The sequence below is a fragment of the Coloeus monedula genome (genome assembly GCF_965178545.1).
Source record: "Coloeus monedula genome assembly, chromosome: 3".
Classification (NCBI taxonomy): Eukaryota; Metazoa; Chordata; class Aves; order Passeriformes; family Corvidae; genus Coloeus; species Coloeus monedula.
In genome coordinates, this window is record NC_138783.1 from 48,762,993 (window position 1) to 48,786,877 (window position 23,885).

The 23,885-nt window shown below is 42.4% G+C and overlaps 1 protein-coding gene across 1 annotated transcript in view; it reads left to right on the forward strand.

Moving 5' to 3' along the window:
* Positions 1-23,885, forward strand: part of MTUS2 (microtubule associated scaffold protein 2) — a gene marked incomplete at both ends in the record, with an annotated part of 164,408 nt that overhangs the window by 109,699 nt on the left and 30,824 nt on the right. The window contains 2 exons of the mRNA XM_082279097.1: positions 1,271-1,369; positions 6,456-6,664. Of these exons, the coding sequence (XP_082135223.1) occupies positions 1,271-1,369; positions 6,456-6,664 (308 nt within the window). The remainder of the gene's footprint in view (positions 1-1,270; positions 1,370-6,455; positions 6,665-23,885) is intronic.

Sequence of the window (23,885 nt, forward strand, 5' to 3'; positions counted from 1 at the left end):
TATAAGATGTCTGTGAACATACTCATGAGAGAGGGGAAAGTTAATAACACAAACTTTGTTTTCCCTCTAGAAGAAGTCATTTGCCTTAAATCTCTCTGTTTTTCCAGTGTATCCACAGCTGTGACACAGTTCTTCAGGCTAAAATGCAGCCCTCAACAAACACTAATGCTTTAAAAAAGGAAAGCAAGCAGGAAAATACATTATTATCTCAGGGTTTTGCTTTTTATTGCTCTTTCTCCTTACTTCTTTGATGAATGTTTTCTGCTTGAAGTCCTGTGTCTGTGACTGTCACACCATGGTCAAACAAGCAGGGCAGGACCTCGTGTTACTGCACTCAGCATGGTCCCCAGAGCTATTTTGATGGGAGCTGTGGGTGGGCAGGAGGATCTGAGCTTGGGTGGCCGCTCTGGCTTTCCAGGGAAGTTGTAACTCCCTGGTACAAGAGGCAGTCTCTGACTGCAGAACTTTGACAGCTGGCAGACCATCCCGAGGCCTTAACCAGAGAGCTCCAGTGGTGGGATGAATAATAACAGAGTTACCTCTCTCTGAAATATTCCATGCCCTGTTTCATCCCACACTGGCATAGTGTCTTGCAGGTTTGTGCACTGAATGTGCTTGCCCACCACTGTCCCTGCCTGACTTACTGCACAGGCAGAGACCCACTCTCATGTGTCTGGGCAGCCACATCCAGCACAGCTCCGACATGTCCTGCCTGCTTCTGGCTCAAGCCTCTCTCTTGCCTACATGAGACCATCTTGGGAAAGCTGGTCTCCAGAAAAGGCAGCTTCCTTACCTGTGGAAAAGGTGACAGGGCAGGGACTTGCAGGTAACTTCAGTCAGCTTTGCACTGTTCCACCTATTCCACTTCTCCTGCAGCCCAGAATGAGGTTGCACAGCAAGGTAAAGAGACAGAACACAGCACTCAAAACAGATAGGATGGGTTACCTGTGTAGCTATTCATGCCTTAATGACATTTGTCATGGGGCAGATGACTGGAAAGCCAATATAGTGTGTAAGGCCTTCTTTTGTCCTTCTTTAGTGCCGTGAATGTCAGCTCAGCCACGTGTACACTGTTGTGGTTGCAGACGTGGCAGGTTGGCATCCAACCCAGAAGTGCTGTGTAGCATCATTCTGTGCAGAGCCCAGGATGTGAATTGGTGAAATACTTAATTTTGCCATTTTGGTATGTATCTTAGTGATATAGTTCTGCACAGTTATGAACAGAATTATAAACCAGGTGTCTTTCTATCTTTGATTTTTTCTAAAACAGGTGTGAAGAAAGAAGTACAAAAAGATCAGGATGCTAGCAGACCAGCTGTCTCATCCCCTAAGAAATCAGCAGTAACAGCCACAAAACTCCACTCACCAGGTATTTATGAACCTGAAAGCACTGCTTCAGGAAAGATTTAAACTTGTTGACTTTGCATCTCTTGTTAACACACTCAAATCTGAGACCTGCTATTGTTAAGTGAGGATTGATTGTGTCCAAGGTTCATTAAGCTGGCTACAGCAGGCTTTATCATACCAATGCATGAGCTGAATAGACTTTTGTTCTCTTTGTTATAACCATGCAATCATCTCTCCCTCAAAACAAAGAGTTGTTGCTATTACGTGTTTAAGGGCACAGGAACATTTTTTTAATTATTCCAATTTTATTACATAAAAAGAGAACAGATAGATATAGCAAAATAAAATACACCTCAGACAACTGCCTGGAGTGATAGTGTGTTGCTCAGAATCTATTCTTACGTTTATGCAGAGGGACTAAATTTCCTGGGCTATTTCTATGCATAACTGGAAAAGGGATTATGTATAGAAATAGCCTTCAAAGTGCTATTGGGATGTTGTCAATTTATCCCTCATTATTGGGCACAAACACATGGTTTTAACATTTCTGAAGAATACCTTTTTTTGTTTACTGAAATGGACTTGTGTCTATTTATGTCTACTAAGTGTACATTAACAAATGGATAAGGTGCCTGAAGGCTTTTGTGAGGCTGGCCTTTGGCTGATCTAAATGCTTCTGAAATGAGCGCGCGTGGTCTCACCGATTTCATTGTGCTTGCAGTTTATCTTCTGTTGCCTCGTTTTTCAGACACTGCTTGAATACCTAAAACATCATCTCTACAGATGTATCATACCTGAGTTATAGGTGTGGAGGATAGAACCCCATGTTGCTTCATTTGGTGGCAAAATGTAAAAGCATGTAGATCGGCTCTCCAGCTCCTATAACTTGCACCAAGAGTCTCTCCATTATTACTAGACTCAATCCCTACTCTTCTCCTTCTCAACCAACAAAATCAAGAAAACTGAAGGTTAAATTTAATCTTCCCAGGCACCAACAGGACACAAAATTCTTCTCCTTACAAAGATATTAGAGTAAAAAGATGAACTTAACACTGTCCTCTGAGTCATATAATTTACAGGCTATTTTGCACCTGGTGAGATCACAGAGAGGTCCAAAGAATTTGTTGCAGAGACTGCCAGACCAGAAGCTCACCAGTGTTTATAACAGTGGGGGTCCAGTTTTAAGCATCAGCACTGATTGTGGCTGTAGCAGCATGTTACAGCATAGCTGATTTGCTTCCACTAGGATTACAAAGCAAAATGGAACACAGGAATGTTTTTAAAGTGTATTTGTATTGTCTTAAGGAGGTTTGCATTTCCACAGGTGACTTAATAATTTTCAGGGCTTAAAGTTTTGGCATATCCAATTCATGAGGCCTCAAAGTTTTCTTCATTCTAGTGAGAGGCTGAGTACTAACCTCCATCCATCAGACTGATTTAGAATTTGTTCAGCTTGGTTGTGTGCAATTAAGGCAATCTAAATTTGTTTATCACTGTAAGGATCAAGTAGGAAAATAAACCTCATCTTAATTTATTTTTTTTAGAGTAGCCTTTGGCATTCTTTGAAATAATTACAGCAATAACAAAGCAATAATGACAATTTTTTCACCTACTTAACTATTTCAAAAAATAGTCAAAGCAGCCTTTGAAGAGGACACAGAGTGTAGCTGGTGCTAAGGGGCCGTAACAGCCTTTCCTCTGTCAGAATCACAAACTCCTGCATCATTTACACTTTTCAGTGGGAGAGAATGTGTCTCACAGGTAACTCCACCACAGCTACATCTGGCCATGAAACAGGTTCTAAAATTTCTGAGTGCTCTTTCTAGGTTGTATTTGCCTTTGTTACTGGCCTTCTCACATTCAGTTTCTTTTGATCAGTGCTGGTTTTCGACTGTTATACACAAATTTTTTGAGCCTTGAATCTGAAAACTTGCAATGGAATTTTGAGATGCAGAGTCTTGCAGGGATCTCAATTTTATCCTTTGATGCAGTACTATTCCTGAGATCTGTGTATAGGAGCAGGTGTCCACAGATGCAAGTGCTCTCCTTCCACTTCATTTTAGAATGGTGCCAACTGTTTCTGGCATCTGTCACTCTACAGAATGCTTGATATCAATTGTCTCAAAGTAATTTGCTCCCTTTCCTTACCAAAATGTTGGAAATTGGACAGTTAAAAGGCGAATAAATTGCATTCCCTATCTAAATCCTCCTGGACAGTGTTAATTATGAGTATATACTTGTCATGTCTCCTTAGTTCAAACACTCACTTAGATAAAAAAGGCTTGGGAGTTTTGAAGCGGATCAAAGGGGTTCAGTGATTTCAGCACACACTGGGTCTGCCCCTCTGGTCCCACCATCAGCAAAAAGGACATTGAGGATCAGGGCCAGCATCATTAATATATACCCTGTTTTGTGCAGAGCAACAGAAGAGAGACATCAATGGCAGAATAAGCTTAGTAAGCTGCCTTTCAGACCCAAATGAACCGAGAAATTCAGATTTATCCCTGAGGAGAATAGCACCGTTTAATTTACAAGGACAGCTTATAATACTGACAAGGACAACACAGAGATGTGCACTTCAAATCTTCCAGCTAACAGGAAGGCTAGAAAGATGCAAGCAACCTGATGGGTTTCTGTTTTAATTAAAACTGAACTGATTTCAAGGGCTTTCCCCTACACTTCTCCCTAAGCCTTCTGTTGTAACATCACTGTCCTTCTTAAACAACCCAAGATTTTTTTTTATACTAAAAAGACAGATATTTATGGCTGTTGTTTTTATGAATTTCTTATTTTGTGGTATTACCTACTGTACAGTTAAGAGCCCCTTGATATGAATGGAAAAATCGGTAAGAAAATACCATTACTGCACAAAAAGGTTGCCAGGCTTTAAGTGACATAAAAATGGATAGAGGGCAACAGCTATGCTGGTTGAACTCTGTTAATGACAAAAACTCCTTGTGTTGTATTATTTAAGTCTTCCAACAACATGGCATTAGTTTTGATGCTGCAGAACATGATATTCTTTTTCACAAATGCAAGTCATGGACACAAAGAGTTTCAAAGGGTTTTTTTGCACTTGTGGCTCTTTGCAGTTGCACCATGAGATGCCTGCAGACCTGAGGGAGCATCTCTGCTGGAGCTGGCTCCCTGTAAGCTTAGCCTGGAGCCAGGACGTAGCTCAGCAAGATGGAAGATGTGCACCCAATGGCTGCACACAAGCCTGGGGATCTGAAAAAGTAGGAATACACTCCTGGGGTATTGCTCTGGGGAAGCCATACTGTTTCCCTGCCTGATCTAGTAAAATTGCCCTAAAGGATCTATTTGCACACCCAGACCAGAGTCTTAAAGATCTAAAAGATCTGAAGCACATCTGACAAAATTACCTCTGGAATTTGTAATGCTCTACTTTACAAATTGGCTCAGATTCGTACCTTCAGAGGCGTCTCTGTGGAAGGATTCTGTGGCTTTTTAGGGAAGGGATAGGTACTATTCACAGCAGAAGACTGTCCCCTATTACATGATTGCTGGGGACTGGTTGTAGACATGGCTTCTGTGTTGTTTCTCAGGGACTGTATACTACAAGACAATAAAATTACAAACTCTCTATTTTTTTCATATTCTTGCATACACAACCTTTTCTACTGACACAGAAATGTTCCAGATGCACGTCCACCATCTCTAGTAACACGTGGGATAAAGATGTCTGACTCATATTCTCCCTCTTTCTTACTGACTTCAGCTTCTAGGCTAAAAGCTGGAGAATAATGGGAGGATCTGTGGAAGACCAGAGGTCCCTGGCCAGTATTCAGGAATGAGCTAAAGAGCATCAGCTGAGGGGTAGCAAAAGGGTAGCAAAAAAGACTGAAGGTGGCAAAAAAATTCAGTAAGCTGTGCAAAGGTGATGCCCAGCTGGCCATAAATGTTTGCAGAGGAGAGTTCTCAGAAAGCAGAGAAGGTAAAGACAAAACAGATTTTTCGAGCAGTGGCTTGAGCAGCCCGATGCTACCAGGACAATGGCCCTTCTTGCTTCGTCCTCATAACTGGGTATATCCACAGAAATGGATAGTTGACTCAAGCAGGATGTGAACTGAGGAAAAACCCTCACTGCCCTGAAGTGGCTTATCATGAGTAAGCTTTAGTTCTTGTGCCATTGATATGAATATGACACAGTATTTGTGCTGATACCCTAAACTCAAGCTACACTAGTGCTTTCACATCTTTGTACAGCATCAGGCTTGCTTTAAGCCAACTTGGAGCACACCAGAGGAGCCAGAGTCTGTCTGGGCCTGGACAAGCAAACTGTGTAGTGATTCTGGTGTGGTCGATGATGCTGAGAGAGCAGCCATGCAGAGCCAGTGATGTAACTCTTGTGCATTGTGTGGCATTTGGTGGCACTTCAGTACAAACCTGCTAAGTGCTGCAATTTTAGACGTCGTTAAGGTGAGAGCAAGGGGAGCTCTCAAGGTAGACTGCAGTATTGTAGGTAGAAAGTAATAGTGATATCCTGATATCCCGGGGTGTTTGCATTCAGAGAGGGACAACTCCAGCCCCACATTGTTCTGTTCAGAGGCCAAATGAAATCTGCAAAGGCAAAGGAAAACTGGCACCTCCGTCGAGTCACCAAGCTGGGGGTTCATGTGGACAAAGAAACCATGTATAGAGTATAAATGTCATCTAGCTGTTTTCCACATCCACAATAAGATAAGGTGAATCCTGACCTGGAAGTGCCCATTTCTCTCACTGCCATTCAAGAGAGTCCAGCATCACACATCAAGATGCAGACCTCTGTTCTTCTAGATGTCTAGCAGAGGTGAGGTGATTCCTTCCTCCAACAACCTCAGTTCTCAGTGATACTCTCTTAGGACAGCTCTCCCCAACTTGTAGAAGACTTTCAGGCTCAGAGCCTGAGGTGACATGACTGATAAAAAGCTTTGAGCTTTGTCCCCTAAAAAAACATATTTCACTGGGCTCTTGCTTTTTTTTTTTTGAAAGACTGAAAGTTTTTTCTTTTGAAGGGATGAGTCTCAAAGGCCATAGAAACACATAAAGGTCATGTCTATACATATAAAGTGAGTCTCCTGAATGGTCTTTTCTTCTCTCCTTTGTAGGACATCCCAAGCAAAGGCCAACCACCCCAAGGAATGGATTCTCCCCCAAACCAGGAGAGGGTCGAGACACTGAAAAGCAGTTCATTCAGAGACTGAAGGAAAAGTGTGATGAGCAGTCCCGGCAATTGATCAATATCCAAGATGAGCTTAAGAGGGCCAGCTGTGGCTTTGATGTCTTTGCTATAACAACCCAGTACTTTTTCAGGCAGGTAAGTGCAATGGGTGCTTCATACCATTGAAAAGATTCTTTGTCTTTCCACCTGCCACTTGCCAAAATTTATTCCACAGTCACTGAAAATTTGTTCTTGGGACCAAAGCATGTAATTTCTTTACAATGTTTATTATGAGAAGGGAATTTTAATTTCATAGAATCATAGAAAGAAAATCTGCAATAACAAAGGAAATCTGACACCTCTGTCAAGTCACCAAGCTTGGGGTTTGGGTGGCTGAAGAGCCATGTGTAAAGTGTAGATGCCATCCAATCTGGTAAGTTGAATAATTTGATGCCATATATTTGAAAATAGAAGTTCAGGAACTTGGAAGAATTTTGTGTGAAGTATTTGTCATAAGCAGGCATTTTTAGAAGTAAAGGAGATGCAGAAATTTAGAATTCCCAGTCTCTGATTGCTAGCACTGGTATGGAAAGTGTAACTGAGATATTAATACTTGTGAGCAACCAAAATTGTTAGATGAAGGAAACTATTTGATTTCCCTCAATAATGATCTACTCTTCCTGTTCACCATGAATCAAGCAGAGTGTCCCTGTTACAGGGTTGCCAGTTGCTGAAGATGTTAGGATAACATTTTCTCAGCATGTAGAAGATTACGCACAGCACGTACAGGGAACATAAAGAAAATGTTGCTGGTAATTAGAGAACCTTGTTTATTCACTCAAGTCAAAATGAATAAATTCTAAGACAACCAAAATAACCATGAAAGACTTGAAAGTGTTGCTTGTTTCAAAAGCTGTTTAGTGATCTAGGAAATGTAGCTGGGCACTCAGGTCCAGGCCTGGTTCACATGATCCCACATAACATCCCAGGCTAAGCTGGTGTCCCAGCTACTTTGTACAACAGGTAGACAATCACCAGCAGGAGGACCTAACGTTTGGATAATACCCTTGATTGCCCCCTTCTCTGCTTTTGGAAGAGGCAAGAATAAATCTTCTGTGTTAAAAGAGAGAAAGAAAAACAAGAAAACAAAACCTAAATTCAATCAATCTTAAAAATTCTGAAATACTTTATTTAGGTTTGGGGTATTTTGTATTAGTGGGAAAGGTTACCTTTGAATAAATAACCACAGTTCACACTGTTCCCTAAGTAGGAGCTGATCGTGCCGGGGAAGATTCACTGAACTGAAAAAACAGGGAATTTTTAAAATGTCCTAAATATTTTAAATATATTCCCAGGAGATTTCCCCCCTCTATTTTTCTTTCGACTTGACATTTCTTTATTTCAGGACTTGCTGAGCATTTCTAAACACTTTTGGGTGGGTTTTTGGTTTTTTTTTTTTTTGGTTGGGCTTTTTTTTAGCTTTTTTGGTTGGGTTTTTTTGTTTTGGGTTTGGGGTTTTTTTGAGCTGACTTTGGAGTATGCTTGTTTAAATCAGAGGGAAATAAAAAAGGGCAGAGCACTGTCAGCTCAGCTTTGTCTATGCATTTTCCACTGGGGAGAGATTTTTCATCACATGCCTCATTCACAATTTGCTGAAGGAACCCTGGAAACTTGGGCTTATCTCCTTCATCTCCTCTGGGTATGTTTTAAATGAGAACAGCTGCTGCAACTGAGCTTTGAGATGACTGTCATTCTGTTGGCTCATGTTGGATCTGTCCTGAAAATGCCTCCTAAATTGGACAACTCAGGTGTCTTTATTTAACAGCATCCTCTCCAAGTCCTGGCCAAGCACAGCTGCACCTCATGTACCCAGCTCCTCTGTATTATCAGGCCAGCTGGGGATTGCAGTAATGCCCCTCTGAGTGCCTGAAGGTGAAAAATAATACACCTGTAGACTTCAGGCACCTTCAGGTTTGGGCAGGATTAGGTGTTGATTTTTTTCAGATCCACCCAGGTGTGGTACCTCCTTTAGGAGTATGGTTGCTTTAGGCTCCATTTTTAGTGCATGCAGGCAGGTGAACACTTCATGAAGATTATTTAAAGCACCAAAGTCCTGAATTTCTGCTTGAGTTACTTGCCTGTCCCATCTGAGACTTCCAGGGAGCAGTAAGGCTGCTGCACTCCTAAATTCAATGCTTAAGTCGAGAGCTTGCATACAGTGGGACAGCCTGGGACTACTCAAGCAGTTGTGTAACTGGGCAGTCAGTTGTCTTGCAACACAGACACAGACAAGTTTTTAAGTATCATTCAAAAATACAATCTGTAGACATCTTCTGAGATGGCTTTATTGTCTGAAAGCTTGAGCAAAATTGAGTTGGCTGGCTTTGAGTTAGGGCAGTATGGGGAAAAAAAAACTTTTCACATTATTAATAAGAGTTGTGTGTGTGTTTGTTTCTGAGAACCCTGCAGGCAAAATGGTTGAGGTCTGAGTGGAACTGCAGTGTGGCAAAGGAAAAACACTCATTCAAGAAAAAGGTGCGGCCATATTCCAGAGAAATTTGGGGCTGTTTTGACCCGCTGGCAGTTCCACTCTGTTTAGCAGAGGGCCCAACCCTATCTTTGGTACTTGGGAGCCTCTTTTGGGCTGATAATCACTTGGGTCCAATGTCTCTCTCTCCTTAAATCACAACAAAATAGTGTTCAAAACATAGATTTTTCTCAGATTTGGACCTGAATTCTGTTGGAAAACATGCTCCTACACAGTGAGGACAGGAATGAGTCCTAATGACAACCCAAGGACCAGTGTTTTGCATGCAGGTAGGAGTCTGCCCATGCCCATGGCTCTCTTGTCTTGCTCACACTGTTTCTCTTCCTTCTCCAAAGCCGGGGAAAGCACCAATGCAAGTGGTCCAGCAGACATATTTAGCTGTAGAAAGAGAGTGCTGTATGTAAAAAAGAGTGTTGGACCACACCAGCAGTTGCTTTGAGTGCTTTAAGATTACATAACCATTTTCTTTTAGTTTCTTGGATTTGTTTTCTGACTGTTTCAGACCACTGCTGAATGGTATCCTGGAATCGTCTCTCTTTCTCAGCTGAAAATGCACATAATTGGCATGGTTCTTTTAATTGGCATCTAGAAGTGCACAGCATGTAACAGTATTTATTACAGACCCATTAAATGCCAGATAAACCAAATATCTATCCTTGGGAAAAGCCTAGGCAATCGGAGCAGGTGATAACTGAGGAAGTAGACACAAAAAATATTAAAGCAGTGGCTCTGACATAAGCATGAAAAGTAATGATTGCAGTGCCTGTTCAGAGCATGGCTTTTAATTATTATTTAATTAGCAGATGTATTAACTTAAGACCCTCATATATGCACATGACTCTTGTTGACTTTTGGAACTGCTTCAAATTAATTCTGAAGAGGAGATTAAGTTTGTCCTTAATGTTGTCAGATGCTCATCTTGCCGATACAACCCTTGTGCTGTGCTGGTACTCCAAAGTGAACAACTGACTGACAGGAGCTGGAGTGACACCAGGAAGAGTTTTTAGAGCAAATATCTCTAGACCCCTGATCTGGATGACTCCTGAACTGCTCTGGCTTGTTAGCCCAGTGATAGTGGCAGTCCTGGCCCAGTTTCAGCCCTGTTCAGCGAAGTGGCCAGCAGTGATCCCTCTTGGAAGTGGTAACAGTGCCATCTAAAGGAGAGTCACCCGAAGTGACAAATTTTGGAGAGAAATATCTTTCCGGACATAAATGGGGAGAAAAACAAAAAAATCCACTTTCAGGTCCCTAGTCCACTCAGAGAAGTGTTTGTGTTGGGGGCTGCTGTGGCCAAACTGCACCGAGGTCCTGGAAACTGGGCTAATGGCTCTCTGCAATCCAGCCTGCCCTAGCAGGAAAGGGGAGTCCTAGTTCTGCCTCTGAAACTTCAGAGGAGGATTCTAGAGCTACAGTGCATGTGAGGAGAAGGGATCCTTTCTGGGCTGCAGACCCCAAGGGTGGGATCAGGGAAGGGAAAGGGAGGAGTTTCCAGACCTGCAGCACGGTCTCTTGGTGTGATTTTCATCGTGGGGGAAAAACTGCTCAGGACAGGTCCCAGCACAAGTGCAGCTGGATCAGCTAGGAATGGAGGAACTACACAGATGTCCTGAACAAGAGTTGGGACAACACTGTATTTGATGGCATCCCAGAACTTTGTGTCTACCAAGACTGGGAAAGGCATGTCACCAGTAACCAGAGTGTGTTTGCCTGCACATCTAACCGTGGGTATGCAGTACATGTCTTCCAGAAGAGTAAACACACACAGCAATATCCTGCAAAATCTAGGGTGGGCAAGGAAGACCTTTCCCTCGTTTAAATAACAAATAAGTGTGTGCTTGTGTGTCTTCTTGAGAGTAATGTTCCTGTCCTGTGAATGAACAACATGCCACCCAGTGTCATGTAACATCTTTGGCCAATGACCGCTCGTGCTAGAGGCAAAACTGGCCATGCTATTTATAAGTTGCTTGGCACTTCCCACCACTGCCTCCAAAACATTAATTTGGGCTAACATTTCAAGGGATTATCTTTGGCTAAGCTGAAAATGGTTTATTTTCACAACTGTCTCAGAGAAGAAGTTCAGGAGAAATATATCTATTTGTTCGTGCCTGGTGCTGGCAGAGTGGTGAGAAGCCGGCACTCACCAGAAAGATTGAACTTCTGGCTTTCAGGGGTAATGCTTTCCCAGCATTTGCAAAATATGTTTTAATCTGGCCCAAGAATAGTCCTTAGAAGAGTGCCATTACTCCCTCCTCACGATTACAGTTAGTCTACATGTCCTGTATTGAGCAAGTTCATTCTTTTCATTCCTCCTGAAGGAGACCAGAGCAGTCAGAGCAGCTCAATATTTCCATTCTGTATCCTGAAAAAAAATACACTTTGGACTCATCAAACACTGACAGTTTAGGGTTATGAATAAAAAAAAACTTATTTCACAGAAAACAAAACACTTTGTTTACTTGGGGGAAAAAAAATAGAAAGAAGCTCTGTCATCATTTAGAGCTTTCTAAACTGCTTTTTAAGGAGAAATGCACAAGATTTGGTACGTGGGGCTATTAGTTATGGTAATGATGCCTTTTCCTGGTCTTAAAATCAAGAGTCATACACGGTTAGAAGGGGAAAAGGGATTTTACCTTGGTATTTATTTTAAGGATCCTTAGGTGCACATGTCCAGGTCATATGCATCAAAATGCACCCCGCTGAATTATGCCCCCCCCAAAAGATCTGGTATAACATTATAGGTTTTACTAATTAGCATATCTATCAAAGATTCCCCAATGAGAGGCTCAACTGAGCCCCCCCTCCCCAAGGAACCTTCCCCTGGATGGTTCTATCTTGGTTTACAGAATGTGTTCTGGAGAGGGCCTTGGGGTCTGGGGCACACTGATCCCTAGCTATGAAGCTTCTAAAATGTTTAGTCTCTCAGCTTGACAAACAAGTCCAAGAATGTAGGCAAAAAGCACTAGGAATACAGAAGTTGTAAAAAGGTGTAACAGGGATATAAAAGAAAAGGCAAAAAATCTTCATGGCATCAGTAAAACGGAGCAGTAAGAATCCAGAGGTATACTCCTTTACTTGCAAGCATTACAATGAAGACTCTACAGTGCAGATGCTGTGGGGCCTGCAGGCCACTCACACGTGGTCAGTCTACCCAAGGAATGGATTGGGGTTTGTGAAATGAAGGAAATCACCTTCTGCAGGCCCCTGCTTATTTTCTGTCTATGCTAAAAGTCAGGCAGTGAGTTAGGTAAAGTGCTACAGGAATAGAAACCTTAAAGCAGCTTAGTATCTTTCCCTTCCTCATCCTTTGGGTACCTTTGGATGTTACACTGCTTCCAGACAGCATGGCCAGCTCTGCTTCAGGCCCTGCAAAACAGAAGGAAAAAGGTGCAGGGAATCTCTTGGCTTCTCCCTGTGTCCTCAGTGGCCTTCTTAGAGACACTGCTGTGACAAAAAGTGCAAATTTTAGTTTCGGGAGGTGGAAGAATATGCTTCCCTGGGAATTGCTGGAGTAGTTACATGGCCTTGTTTTGAAAAAAAAAAAAACAAATTAGACTATGTTCATATCCTTGGCTGGAGAAGGGTTTTGTTAGTTACACATAAATATTTTAAATTTTGAGATAAAAAAGAAATAGCTCCAGGCATTCTAATGCTCCTCTTGAAGAGGTTTTAAATGGCCATTAAAAATTAAAGACCTCTTTATTTACATGTTGTCCTTGAAGAGAAATATATTTAGGATGTGTGCCAAGCATCAGGTAAAAGTGAATTTATTTTCTTCTTTTGTTTGTATTATCCATCTCTTCTGTAAGCAACTGACTTTGACAGCCTTGATTTTATACTGCATTCAGAGGAAAAAACACGTAAGAGTCAGAAGTGGTTCTTGTAATGTTGGCAGCCTCCAAGCTGGGTAGGCGTCTGGGCTTGAGGGATTTGGCAACACACTGGAAGTGGTGTGAAAAGCAGTGATGAGTAATAGGGTCCAGTGCTGTTGTGGCCTCTCATCATGGACAGGGACAGGACAGGGAAAACCCAAATCACAGTGTTTTCATGCTGTTCTTTCAGTTCAGTGAAGGAGTCAATGGGAATGTGCACCTCTTCTAAATTCCATGCATTTTAAATTCCTCTCTTGCCGCAAAGAGGCAATATCCTCAGATCAATCATTGTTTGTTTTCTCGTGTTTTGTTTTTTGGAGGTTTTTTTCTTTGATTGATTCATTGATTACTCCCCAGAGACACTCTACCAAGATTTCTAGTAAGAATGTAACAGAACAAAGGCTTTACAATCCAGTGTAGATCAATAGGTGCAAGGTTCATATATGAAAGTATTAATCACACCAGGAACTGAAGAATTTTTCTGTTTCCATGAGAGAACAGAAATATTTAACAAATGAAAATTTATAGATACCTTTCAGGAAGTAAATAAGGAAACTGTAACTCTCATTAGCAGTGGGGTGGACAAGACCTGGCCTGTCCAGGTCAGAGGGATCCCATCCTCTCTTTGGGAGTCAAAAAGCGGAGCCTCCCTTCGGAGGCAAACCTTTCAGCACATCTCTTGTTTTATGCACACAATTATGTGCATAAAATATTTATGACAAGACCAAATATCACTCCTTAAAGTTGCTGTAAAGGGGGAGGCCATACCTCAATTCACAGATAATCTTCAAAAGTCATTTCAAAATGAAATTTTTGAACATAAGTCCAAAGATGGTTAGAATCAGCCTAGAGAGAAGGCAAATACTGAGTTCCCCTCCCAGAAGAAGCAGTGACCACTGCGTAACTTGACATATATTTACATGCTGGTGGTTACTTTTCAGTAACCTGTCCCTCTGGCAGATCCATGTCCCACTCTCCCATGTGGCCAGCCTCAGGCATCGCATGATCGCTCATTCTGTGGCTGGAGCCTCACCTGGAGATGCCCATTGTAGCATCCCAGGAGCTCTCCTGCCCTCAGATACACACCTGTGGCCTTCCCTACCTTCTCCCTGCTTGGATTTTCACACCTCTGGCAGCAATAATTTTGTCTGGTGGCTTTACATTCCCCTCTGGGCAAAGTGGCATGGCTCCATTGATACAGACATGTCTAATAATGATCTATATAGGCATTGTAATAATATTGGCAACAATGATCAGTGCAATAGAACTTAAATTTTTTCAAGTGATCTTAGTGCTTCTACAGTCTAAAAAGTGGAACAATTTATTATCCATAACAAAGGTCTGGTAGTGCTATGTCCATCAAACCAACCATGTGCCAGCTTATTAATTGCAGGAATACTATGGTTTTAGCCATCACAAAACATAAAGGCTAGCCTCACTTAAAAAATCAATTTTTATCTTCTTATTTGCCAGTGGAATACAATCTGTTTAAGTTAACATTAGCTTGTGTTTAATCAAATTACACAGAACAAGGAACAAAAAGATGATGGGATTGAACTGGGTTTGTTGAAAACAGAAAGCACTTGGCTGACTTAATGTATTCCTCTGTTAATATTTGAGTTTCAAATAGCATTCTCAGTAGAAATGAAGACATTAATATTTTTGTTATTCCACAATTAATCCCAACAAGTGCTAGACATTTTGAGGATGACATAAAGATGATGTTCCAGTCCTGGAGCGCTTAAGCATCTAAATAGGCAAAAGCCTGATTAAAACTGGGGAGTCAAATGGACTGAGTCTGGAGATTACCATATATTTAGTTTCTTAGGGGATTTATGTGGGAAGACAGGCATGTGTTTGTGTGTGTGCATGGATACACACACCTGCATGCATGTGAGCACACTGTGCGGTGTGTTCTGCTTTCAGCTGTCCTCTGGGAAGAGGATCTGTGTTTCCAGTGACTGTACAGGGGACAGGGCTGGAGCACCAGAGGTCTTGGGGTTGCTGACAGGGCCACAGTGACAGGCACCACTGGGCGACTGGACAGTGAGATGTCCTGCCAGTGTGTCACCCAAGTGCAATAGTGAGGGCAGCCAAGAATTCAAAGCAAACCCACATACACCAGGAGGTGCAGAGGCAGCAAGGGTTGTATGTATGCAGCTCTGTGAGCTGCAGAAGAGAGCCCAGCAAGTAGTTTCCTTTCTGCAGACAGGAATACTCCCACTGTTCGTGTTTATTTACACCAAATGGGTGTGATGAATATTTTACATCCCACACAGGTTCGTCCCATCTGCCCTTGTCGGTGTTTCCTGTGGTGCAGCACATTTCTCCAGGCAGCTGCAGAAATGAGCAGCAGGACGTGTCCTCAGCAGCACTTCTGGGCTGATGGCTGCTTCTGAGGCAAACAGGCTCCACAGCTATTCTTATTACCACATTCTGGTTTCATCTGTGAGGGAGAATTAGCTGTGTTTCTTCCTTGCTTTGTTTTGTTGGCTTTTTTTTTTTTTTTTTATTGCTTAGTACACTACAGTCAGTGAATAGACCGAGAGGGATGCTTCCCCTCAGGGGACATATTGAGTGTGTCTGCCCATGGATTGTACAAGAAGCCCTGGCACCTTTGGTGTGCTGCCTGGGGAGTGCTGGGGTTCAACACCACTTACCAGAGAGGTGCCTGAGTCTGGACCTTATTTGGGACTGGAGATGCCTTTATACATCTGAGCTTTGGTGCCCCAGGCAGTTGGCTGCATGCTGCAAGAGGACCCTTTTGGTCCCATGACTCTTCAGTTCTGTGCAGGGTCTTGACTTCCCCAAGAGTAGGGAAAGCTATTTTCCCCCTTCATCTGGAGTATTGCATCACCTGCAACATGGGACATTCTTCCCATGCCTGGCATAGGCACCTTGCTCAGGCTGAACCTGAGCCTGGGGGGATTGGTCTGACCACAAGATGGTTAAGTAAGCAGTGATCCCTTCAGCAGCTGAAGTTGGCTGCATTTCTGAAAATGGCTTTTGAAGCTTCTTGGAAAAACTTGTGTAATGTTGAGCTGTCTGTTTTAAGCTGCCTCACACCTCCTGCCAGGCAGGAGGTAAGCACCAAGACAGGTCTCTGATAGGCAAAGCTCCCCAGCCCTCTGAACAGGCAATGACAACCCACAGATAACTTGCAGGTTAGGGAAGGATATGCTTGATAGGTTTAAGTGTTTGCAGAGTTATTCTGCCCTGGAAAGTAGAAGGAAAATGTTTAGGAGGGACTGGATGTTGTCCAGGTATCTCTGCATTTCCAGTGGGATCCATGTTGCAAAAGAAAAAGGTTTTGGGATTTCTTTCTGCTCTGACTGTAAAAAACAGAGATCACCTCCTGATTTGGTAGAAGTTTTCAGATATTTGGCCTGATTTTTTTGCTTTCACCTCTTACTAACTGGTATTCTTAAAAACAAACACATTACAAAGGAGCATAACATACTCAAAGCAATGGCTAGAACCATGAAAAGGATTAATTTAGAAATAAACATGGAACAGTTGGATATATGCCATATATTTGTGTAGGTGCCACACATATGACTATAATGCTTGAACTTCTTTCCTATAGTTTTGGAATATCTTTTGTTTCATGTAAAACTTAATTTCACCAATCTTTAGTTAAAATGAAGTACTAGAAGTTACTGAGTGTTAGATGCACTTAAATGTTCTGTCTTCTTTCCTGTCACGATCCGTTAATACAAGCGAGGGCCGTGATGGTTCGTTTATTGATCTCAGAGTGTAAAAGGACACAAGGGATTTCAATTTTAATCAGAACAGTGCACCTTTATTAAGGGCCCACAACACAGTAATGCAATAGAGGAGAGAAAGAGAGAGAGATAAAGAAAAACAAAGTAAAAGGGTAAAGAGGAAGAAAAGGGGAGTAATAGCTACCAACAGATGAGACGAAGTCCTCATGGCCTTCTGCCAATAGATTCGTCTTCTTTCCGTGGGGAGACCTCAGTTAATTTAGAAAGTCCCTTTATAGTCCTTTTCAGAAGTGAGGGGCAACTGGCCAAGACCATATCTATGTTTCATAATAACATTGCAAAACTAGAAGCTAGCACTGACTATCACAGTTACATACCAAGCATGCCTTTCATAGGCAGTACTGCCTGCCATGGTTTGCAGCCTAGCAGCGTTAGCTGACATGAGTTTAGCAGTGCTCTCACTTCTGCTTTCTAGCTGTATCTCCACATCTCCCTCCTTTTCCCAAGAGGTGAGGAGATCTACAGCCGATGTTATGAGGCCTGTTGCTTTGGGAAACAGGTACAGGACAGGTGTACAGGGCAGGTCACTCCTTTCCGCTTCAGCGCAGTCCTTCCCGCCTGGGCAGCAAGAACGGTGCAGTCCATTGCGACCTGCACTAATTTTCCTCAGGAATGCGTACCAGTTCCCAGTGGGCACACCCATAGGCAGCACTTGGCAGACATCCCACCTCAGCCAGGCCAGGACTCCTATGTTCAGTCTCTGTCCTTGGCGATGATCGTGAGGCAGATGAGGGATCTTCGGACCGTCTCTTACATTTCCCCGGTCCCAAAGGCATTTTTAAATGTCATTTGTAGAAAGACTTCAGATTATTTACTGTGTTCCCTCACCACTGCATACTCCTAAGCTAGAACGGTCTGCTGATATAATTCCCTGTCTCTCAAAAATTACTGTCGCAGTCCCAGGGGGTGAGAGTGTAAATATCACAAGACCTCTTATGTAGATGCATCAGCAGATGCATTCTGAGCTGACGCACAAGAGGGATTTTGCAGCAATGTAGTGGAACTTTCCCTGTTGACCAAGCTTCCTGGCAGATGTGAGGTTGTTCCAGTGGAAAGCAAGGCTTGAAAATACAGATAGACTGTGATTACTATTTCACCTCGTGTTTCAAGACCGTGTGCCACATCTGCAAAAACCTCTCATATAGACATATAGACATGCTGACAGAAACGCAGCACTTCCTTTCTAAATGAAGTTCTGATTTGAGCTTCAGTTTCTTAGGTACAACTTCATATCCCCATTGCAGTCCGTGTGGGTTGTGGTTACAGATTTTAGCAGCTGGAGAGCCACATATTTGATTAGTGGATGGCAAGCTGCCTGCACTTTTGAGCATGTAAAACCAACACACTCACAATCCCACTGCACTGGCTTTGAGTGGTGGATGCAGCAAAGCCAGGCTGAAACCAGCTCTGCCTGGAACTGGTCTGGCCATCAGCTGCAAGGGAGTAATCCTGGGAGCAATTAAGAGTTTCTGGTGTCAGCACAAATCAACATGAGCTCCTACTGTGAGCATGTGTTATGAAAAACTGTCAAGATCTTCAGGTGAGTAAGCGGAGATGCAGCAAGAAATAAGAGGGTGGTACCACCCGCACATTCAGCACTGGGGAGACTGATAGTGATTATATGACATTTAGCACTGGTGCTCAGACATCTTCAGAAAACAGCAAAACAATAGAGAGGAAACAGAGAAGAGCAATAAGCAACTCTGAGATCTGGAAAAATGCCTCTTTGTGAGAGACAGTAGAAAACAATTGATTTCCTTTGTGAAAAAGGGCAAAATAGCTTGAGTCCAGAGCAGAAGAGTCCTCATAAGAAGGTAGTGCTGTGTACCAGAAAGTACTTACCTCAAGCAGGGGAAAATTTAGCAGAAACCACTGTCCAGAAGCAGAAGCTTTGCAGCTTCAACGTGAAGGAAGCATGTGGGAAACAGAGAAGCAACAGAAGCACAGACTTTTAGGACTAGAGATGATCAGTTATTAGAAGAAACCACTGTGAGAAGAGAAAGCAGATCCACACCTTGTCAGCAGTTTGCCAATGGATGCCTTTGTAGAGGGGATGTTTTCATCGAATGTAGTTATAGAACAGCAACTGTGTAAAATATCATGTCCTGTGATACAAAAATTGTGTTATTTGATTGAACCATCCCTTTGTCCTTTGCCCTTAAAGTCTGCTAAGATCTGTAGATAGCAAGAATATCTGGACATTTAATATTTGGTGGTGCAATATGTGTTAGAGGGGAGATGCCTATTTTGAGGTTGGAAGCCTTTTTCAGATAGATGTCAGGATGAGTTTTCCATGCAGAACATCTTTTCATCACACTCTCTAATGCAGGGTGACTTGCACCTTCTTCTGAATTTTCTGGCAATAATCATGGCTAGATGCAGGATCTAAATTAGATGGACCATGACTCAAAGTTATATATAAATGGCAATTATTGTGTTCCAAGGACATTTCCACATTTCAAGTGGAAAGTATATCTCCTTGATACTCCTTCTATGTCCTCACAGCCATCCAAAAGTATGTAGCTGCACTTTTGAGTCATATACCCAAAGTACAACATGTCTCTTGCTTACCCCCCTTTCAGGTCTGAGCTATCTGGTTCCAGAAACAAACTCTAAAAGGTTTCAGCTGCAATCCTCCCAAAATTCCTGGGCCTTGCTCTCACCCCTGAGGTCTGATGCACATGCTGCTTCCTACAATCACTCCTCACACGTCATAACTTCAGAAGGTGGTGGTGTGGTTATTATAATGATTTGAGAACTGTTTATTATGGTTCCTTCTTAAAACCAGCTCTAACTATGGGGGAGATAGTATAAATGAGGCCTTTCGGCAATGAGTTCTAAAAATCATCTGAGATAGGGGTTTTTTTGTATAAAACCATTCCAAGCCCACAACTGAATTTGTTTGAATTCTCATTAATGGTAGTAAGTACTATTCTTCTCAGCAGAGCACTGAGAATCCTTCCTATAGGAGAAACTTGGTCCATGTAAAGCCGCTGGAATTCTTTGCCGCTGAAATTGCTGTCACGGGATGTCAGCACTTGTCCCTTGCTCTGCTTGGCTTCAAAATACAGCAGCTTGAAGTTGTCATTGGCTTTGGCCCAGAGTAACTAAGGAGGGGAAGAGAGGAGATTACCTGTTTGTTGGGAGAAGGGAACATTTCTCTGCAAAGTTGATTTAAGAAAATGGCCATCTGTTTCCAGCTACTCAGAGGTTTGGAATTTAGATATAGCCTTGCAGGGGATGTATTCCTGGGTAGAGGGCAGATGAGGAGTTCAGTGAAAACATGCATTTTTCCTTGTGATCTTGATGCATAAATGATATTGAATATGACGAAACGTGAATTCCCTGACAACGAGAGCTAGTTCATTTGGAATGCTTACTTTGTACTTTTCCAGACATCAAGAACTAGAAAACGTAGAAATAAAGCATTGTTCTCTCATGAATTTTTTATCCATGGACTTGCAAACTACTGCCACTAAAATAAATGTAAGGCTACACCAGCAGAAATAACAAAAGTTGAAGGAATTCTGTTTAGATCCTCACATTCTTTTTATATGAGAACTGAATCTGGCTCATCTGGCTGAGCTCTCTCACTTGAGAAACAGAGGGCATGTGGTCCATGTTAATTTCTTAAATTCTAGAGTAAACATTCTATTCATCCAAATAGGCAATCGCATAATTGTATAGTTGAAAAACTATATTAAAAAATGTTTGCTTCCATGTAAGTTGCCTGAGGATCATTAAAAGCTCATGGTAGTGAGTAATGCACAAAATGTGAAACCTCACCATAAATCCAAGAGAAATTGCCATTTTGGGGCCATCTGGCATGACTTTCAGCTCTGGCTGAATCATCTCACTGAAACTCATTACTGACGGCTCATGTCTTCAGGAATCCCCAAATCACTGTATTACATTTTCTGATTTTTTTTTTTTAAGTTAGGCAAGAACAAAAATAACAGCCCCAACCTGGAAAATAATGAACCACATGAGTATGTCTGAAGAGCAATGTGGAGAACTGTGTTGCTAACGAGAGAGCTGCGTCAGAGAAAACTTGTAATGCACCTCCAACAAGGAAAGTGAAATGTAATAGTGAATGTATTTGCTTTTCTTATTTCTTTGGGCCACTGTAGTTTTCAGTCTGACAAGATTAGAGTTCAGGGGCTTGTGACAGGATTCTCTTCCTGGCTGACAGCAGAGTGTGGACTCCATTCCTTGTTCTGGGGAAGTTGGCCCTGCGCTAGCAAAGTTGACTCTCCCCAAATTCACCACTTTCTCCCTGCTTTAGTTTAACCCCCATCTGATGCAGTGCCCAAACACTTGTGTGACTATAAGGAGGGAAGCTGGGACAAAACAAGTGACCAGGAGAGGGGAAGATTAAAACCCTTTGACAGCAGCACTCATCTTCATTGGTTTCAAGCACTCACAGAAATACAGTGTGACTGGCAGTTTCAGTAAGTGAAACTGGAAGAGAATTTCGGACTAGTTGAGACTGTTTCCAAGCTGTACTCCTTGCAGAATTGAAGAATTAACAATACTGACAATAAATCAATTTCAGTCTTTGAGGCTTATTGCAAAACAAATTCAGTCTCCCCACTTGTCTGCAGCTCCATCAGTATACTCAGCTTCTCTCTTGTAGATATCAAAATCCTGACAAAGTCCACCTGTGTGTTCTGTCACACAAACTGTAACGGTGTTTGAAGAGAGTACATGCAGAGAAACAGATTGTAATAATCTCATAAGCTGTGCTGGATGTCCCTTCTCCTTGCCTTGCTCTCCCATCTTTGGCATGCCACTCAATGATTTCTGAGTCTCCTGTTCAAAATGCATTACTGGAATAGCATTGCCCTACCCTACCTCTGCACTGCCTTAGACAAAATCCTGCCCCCACTGAATGCTGCCAACCGGGCTTCTCCTCACGCGTCCTTTGGAGGTGCTTAATGTCGGTGTCACGGTCGCCTCCCGCTGTTGACTGCAGAGAATGCCAGGAGGCGGCAGCTGCCGATAGCCTGACTTACCCATCACTCTCCAGAGCTGAGACATTACAGCAGTTGCAGTGTCCCAGTTATGCACCAGGCCATCTGAATCTGACCGTCCCGTCTCTCCTCATTCCTGCAGTCTCCTGTTCCTTGTCTCCCTCCACCACTGCATATCCCTTTGTCCTCTGAAATGCCATCTGCAGAATGATCTTTCCTTTCTTAGTTTCATCTCCTTTTTTGAACCTGTACTTCTGTTTCTTTACCACGGCAAGCAGTTCTTAAACTTCTGGAATGCCCCACCTCAGCCTTCTCTCCCCATTATCTTTCTCTGTATCCCCATTGTGCTGTCTTCACTCAGCTTGGTCCTCCCCTCTAACCACTGTCTCCTTCAGCTTTCTCCTTGTTCCCTATGTTTATTTCCATAAGCACTGGATACTGCCCTATCAACTTACTCCTAGAGCTGGCAGTCCTCTTGCAAAAAAATTTACATCCCTTCCTCTTTCTTGTACTGTCTTCTGCTGCTCATGCCCTCAGAGTGTTATGTATTCAAATTAAATATTTGTTTGACATACTTCGCATGCTATGCCCCTCAGCAAACCTTTCCAGTGCTTCATAAAGGATGAATAATGTGCAGTTCACTTGAGGATTCTCCTGCTCAGTGACACACATAGCACTGTGTTACTACCTTTATCTCCCAGAGCTTTCCCAAGACTTCCATTTGGTTTTTCCCTCTCCATGGATCTCCATCTTCACACTTTGCCGTATCTTTGCACTGTGAAAATCCAGGCAAAGCACTGTATTTCTCCCAGGAAAGTTAGCCAGCCTCCATAAAACAGGGAAGCATCAGATACTAATGGTTAGGAATGCAAATCTTCTTATATATGTTAGAATATAAGTATGTAAGTATAGAACCCTGATGAGATGGTTTGAGCAGAGTGATATTGATACATAAAGACCATTATGGAGCTAAAGAGAATAATGTGCCCCATTTGGGGACTGTAGTAAATTATAAAATATGGCTAATTTATCCCTACCTCTTCCAATTTAGTTCAGATAGATGTAAAATATTAAAATTGCTTGGACAGTAAATAGGAATTGTATTACGTGCATCATGGAGGAAAGCACTGATTCTGTCACTGTATGGAAAACTTGCTGCCCATGGTGCCTCTTTACCATTAGAATAGATTGTTTATAGACTAAGCAACTCCCCTGGGACATTTAGGAACATGTAGATATCCTCCTTGGCCTTTAATTACCTAGGAATCTTGCCCTGTGAGGTGCTAACTACATTGTGTTTCCACTGAAGTCAATAAATATTGTAAAACATACCCTGTTAAGTCACTTGTTTTGTGCACTTACTTCTATGTTTTAAAATCTAATTTTATCAGACTTCTTTCTTCTTATATTTGTTGCTAATCCTGCACATAAGGAACACCTTTCTTTGGGGAACTTACCTGTATTTTCTCTTTCCAGTAATGAAACAAAACTATAACTTTTATGAAAAGTGTTTTTTTAACTAACAGTGCACATTTTCCAGCCCATGTTGATCTGTGTCTTATCCACAGACTTCTTCATTCTGCTTTGAAGCGCAATGTGAGCAAGATCTGTTGGGACAGAGCTCCACGCAAAGCATTTTGCAGAGGCACATTCACACTCTGGGCGTGGACCATCAGCAAAATGTGTAGCAATATACTGGTGACAATGCACAGACAAGCAGTATTGCATGGATAGGAAAGGCTAGCAAAGTTCATTCTGGGTCATCAAATCCCATCCCTCCCTGTTGCCAAATCCCATAACTTCTTCCCTAAAATGATCAAATTTCAGCTTGAAAGTCATTATATTTTCCTCTGTTTCTACCAGAGGACTGTTTCAGAATCTCTTGTGACATAGGTATGCCCAAGTTCATACCCTTTTACTCTTATGTAAATACATTTTTTGACCTTGAAGTACTTCTGCCTCTCTTAGTGTTGTCCTCCCTGTATTTATAGAAAGCTGTCATAGCCAACTTTACTGTTGTTTTCTTAGAAGAAGCAGATGTGTATTTACACAGCACCCCTCCAGTGGTGTGGGCTATATCCCTGCCTCAGAACTGGTATCCCCAAAACACAGGGGACCAGAACTGTGTGAGGTTTCAGCCGAGATCTCTCTGTGGCTTTTCTTAAGGCATTTAAACTTCCCTCTTAGTCTTTCCTAGAGCCT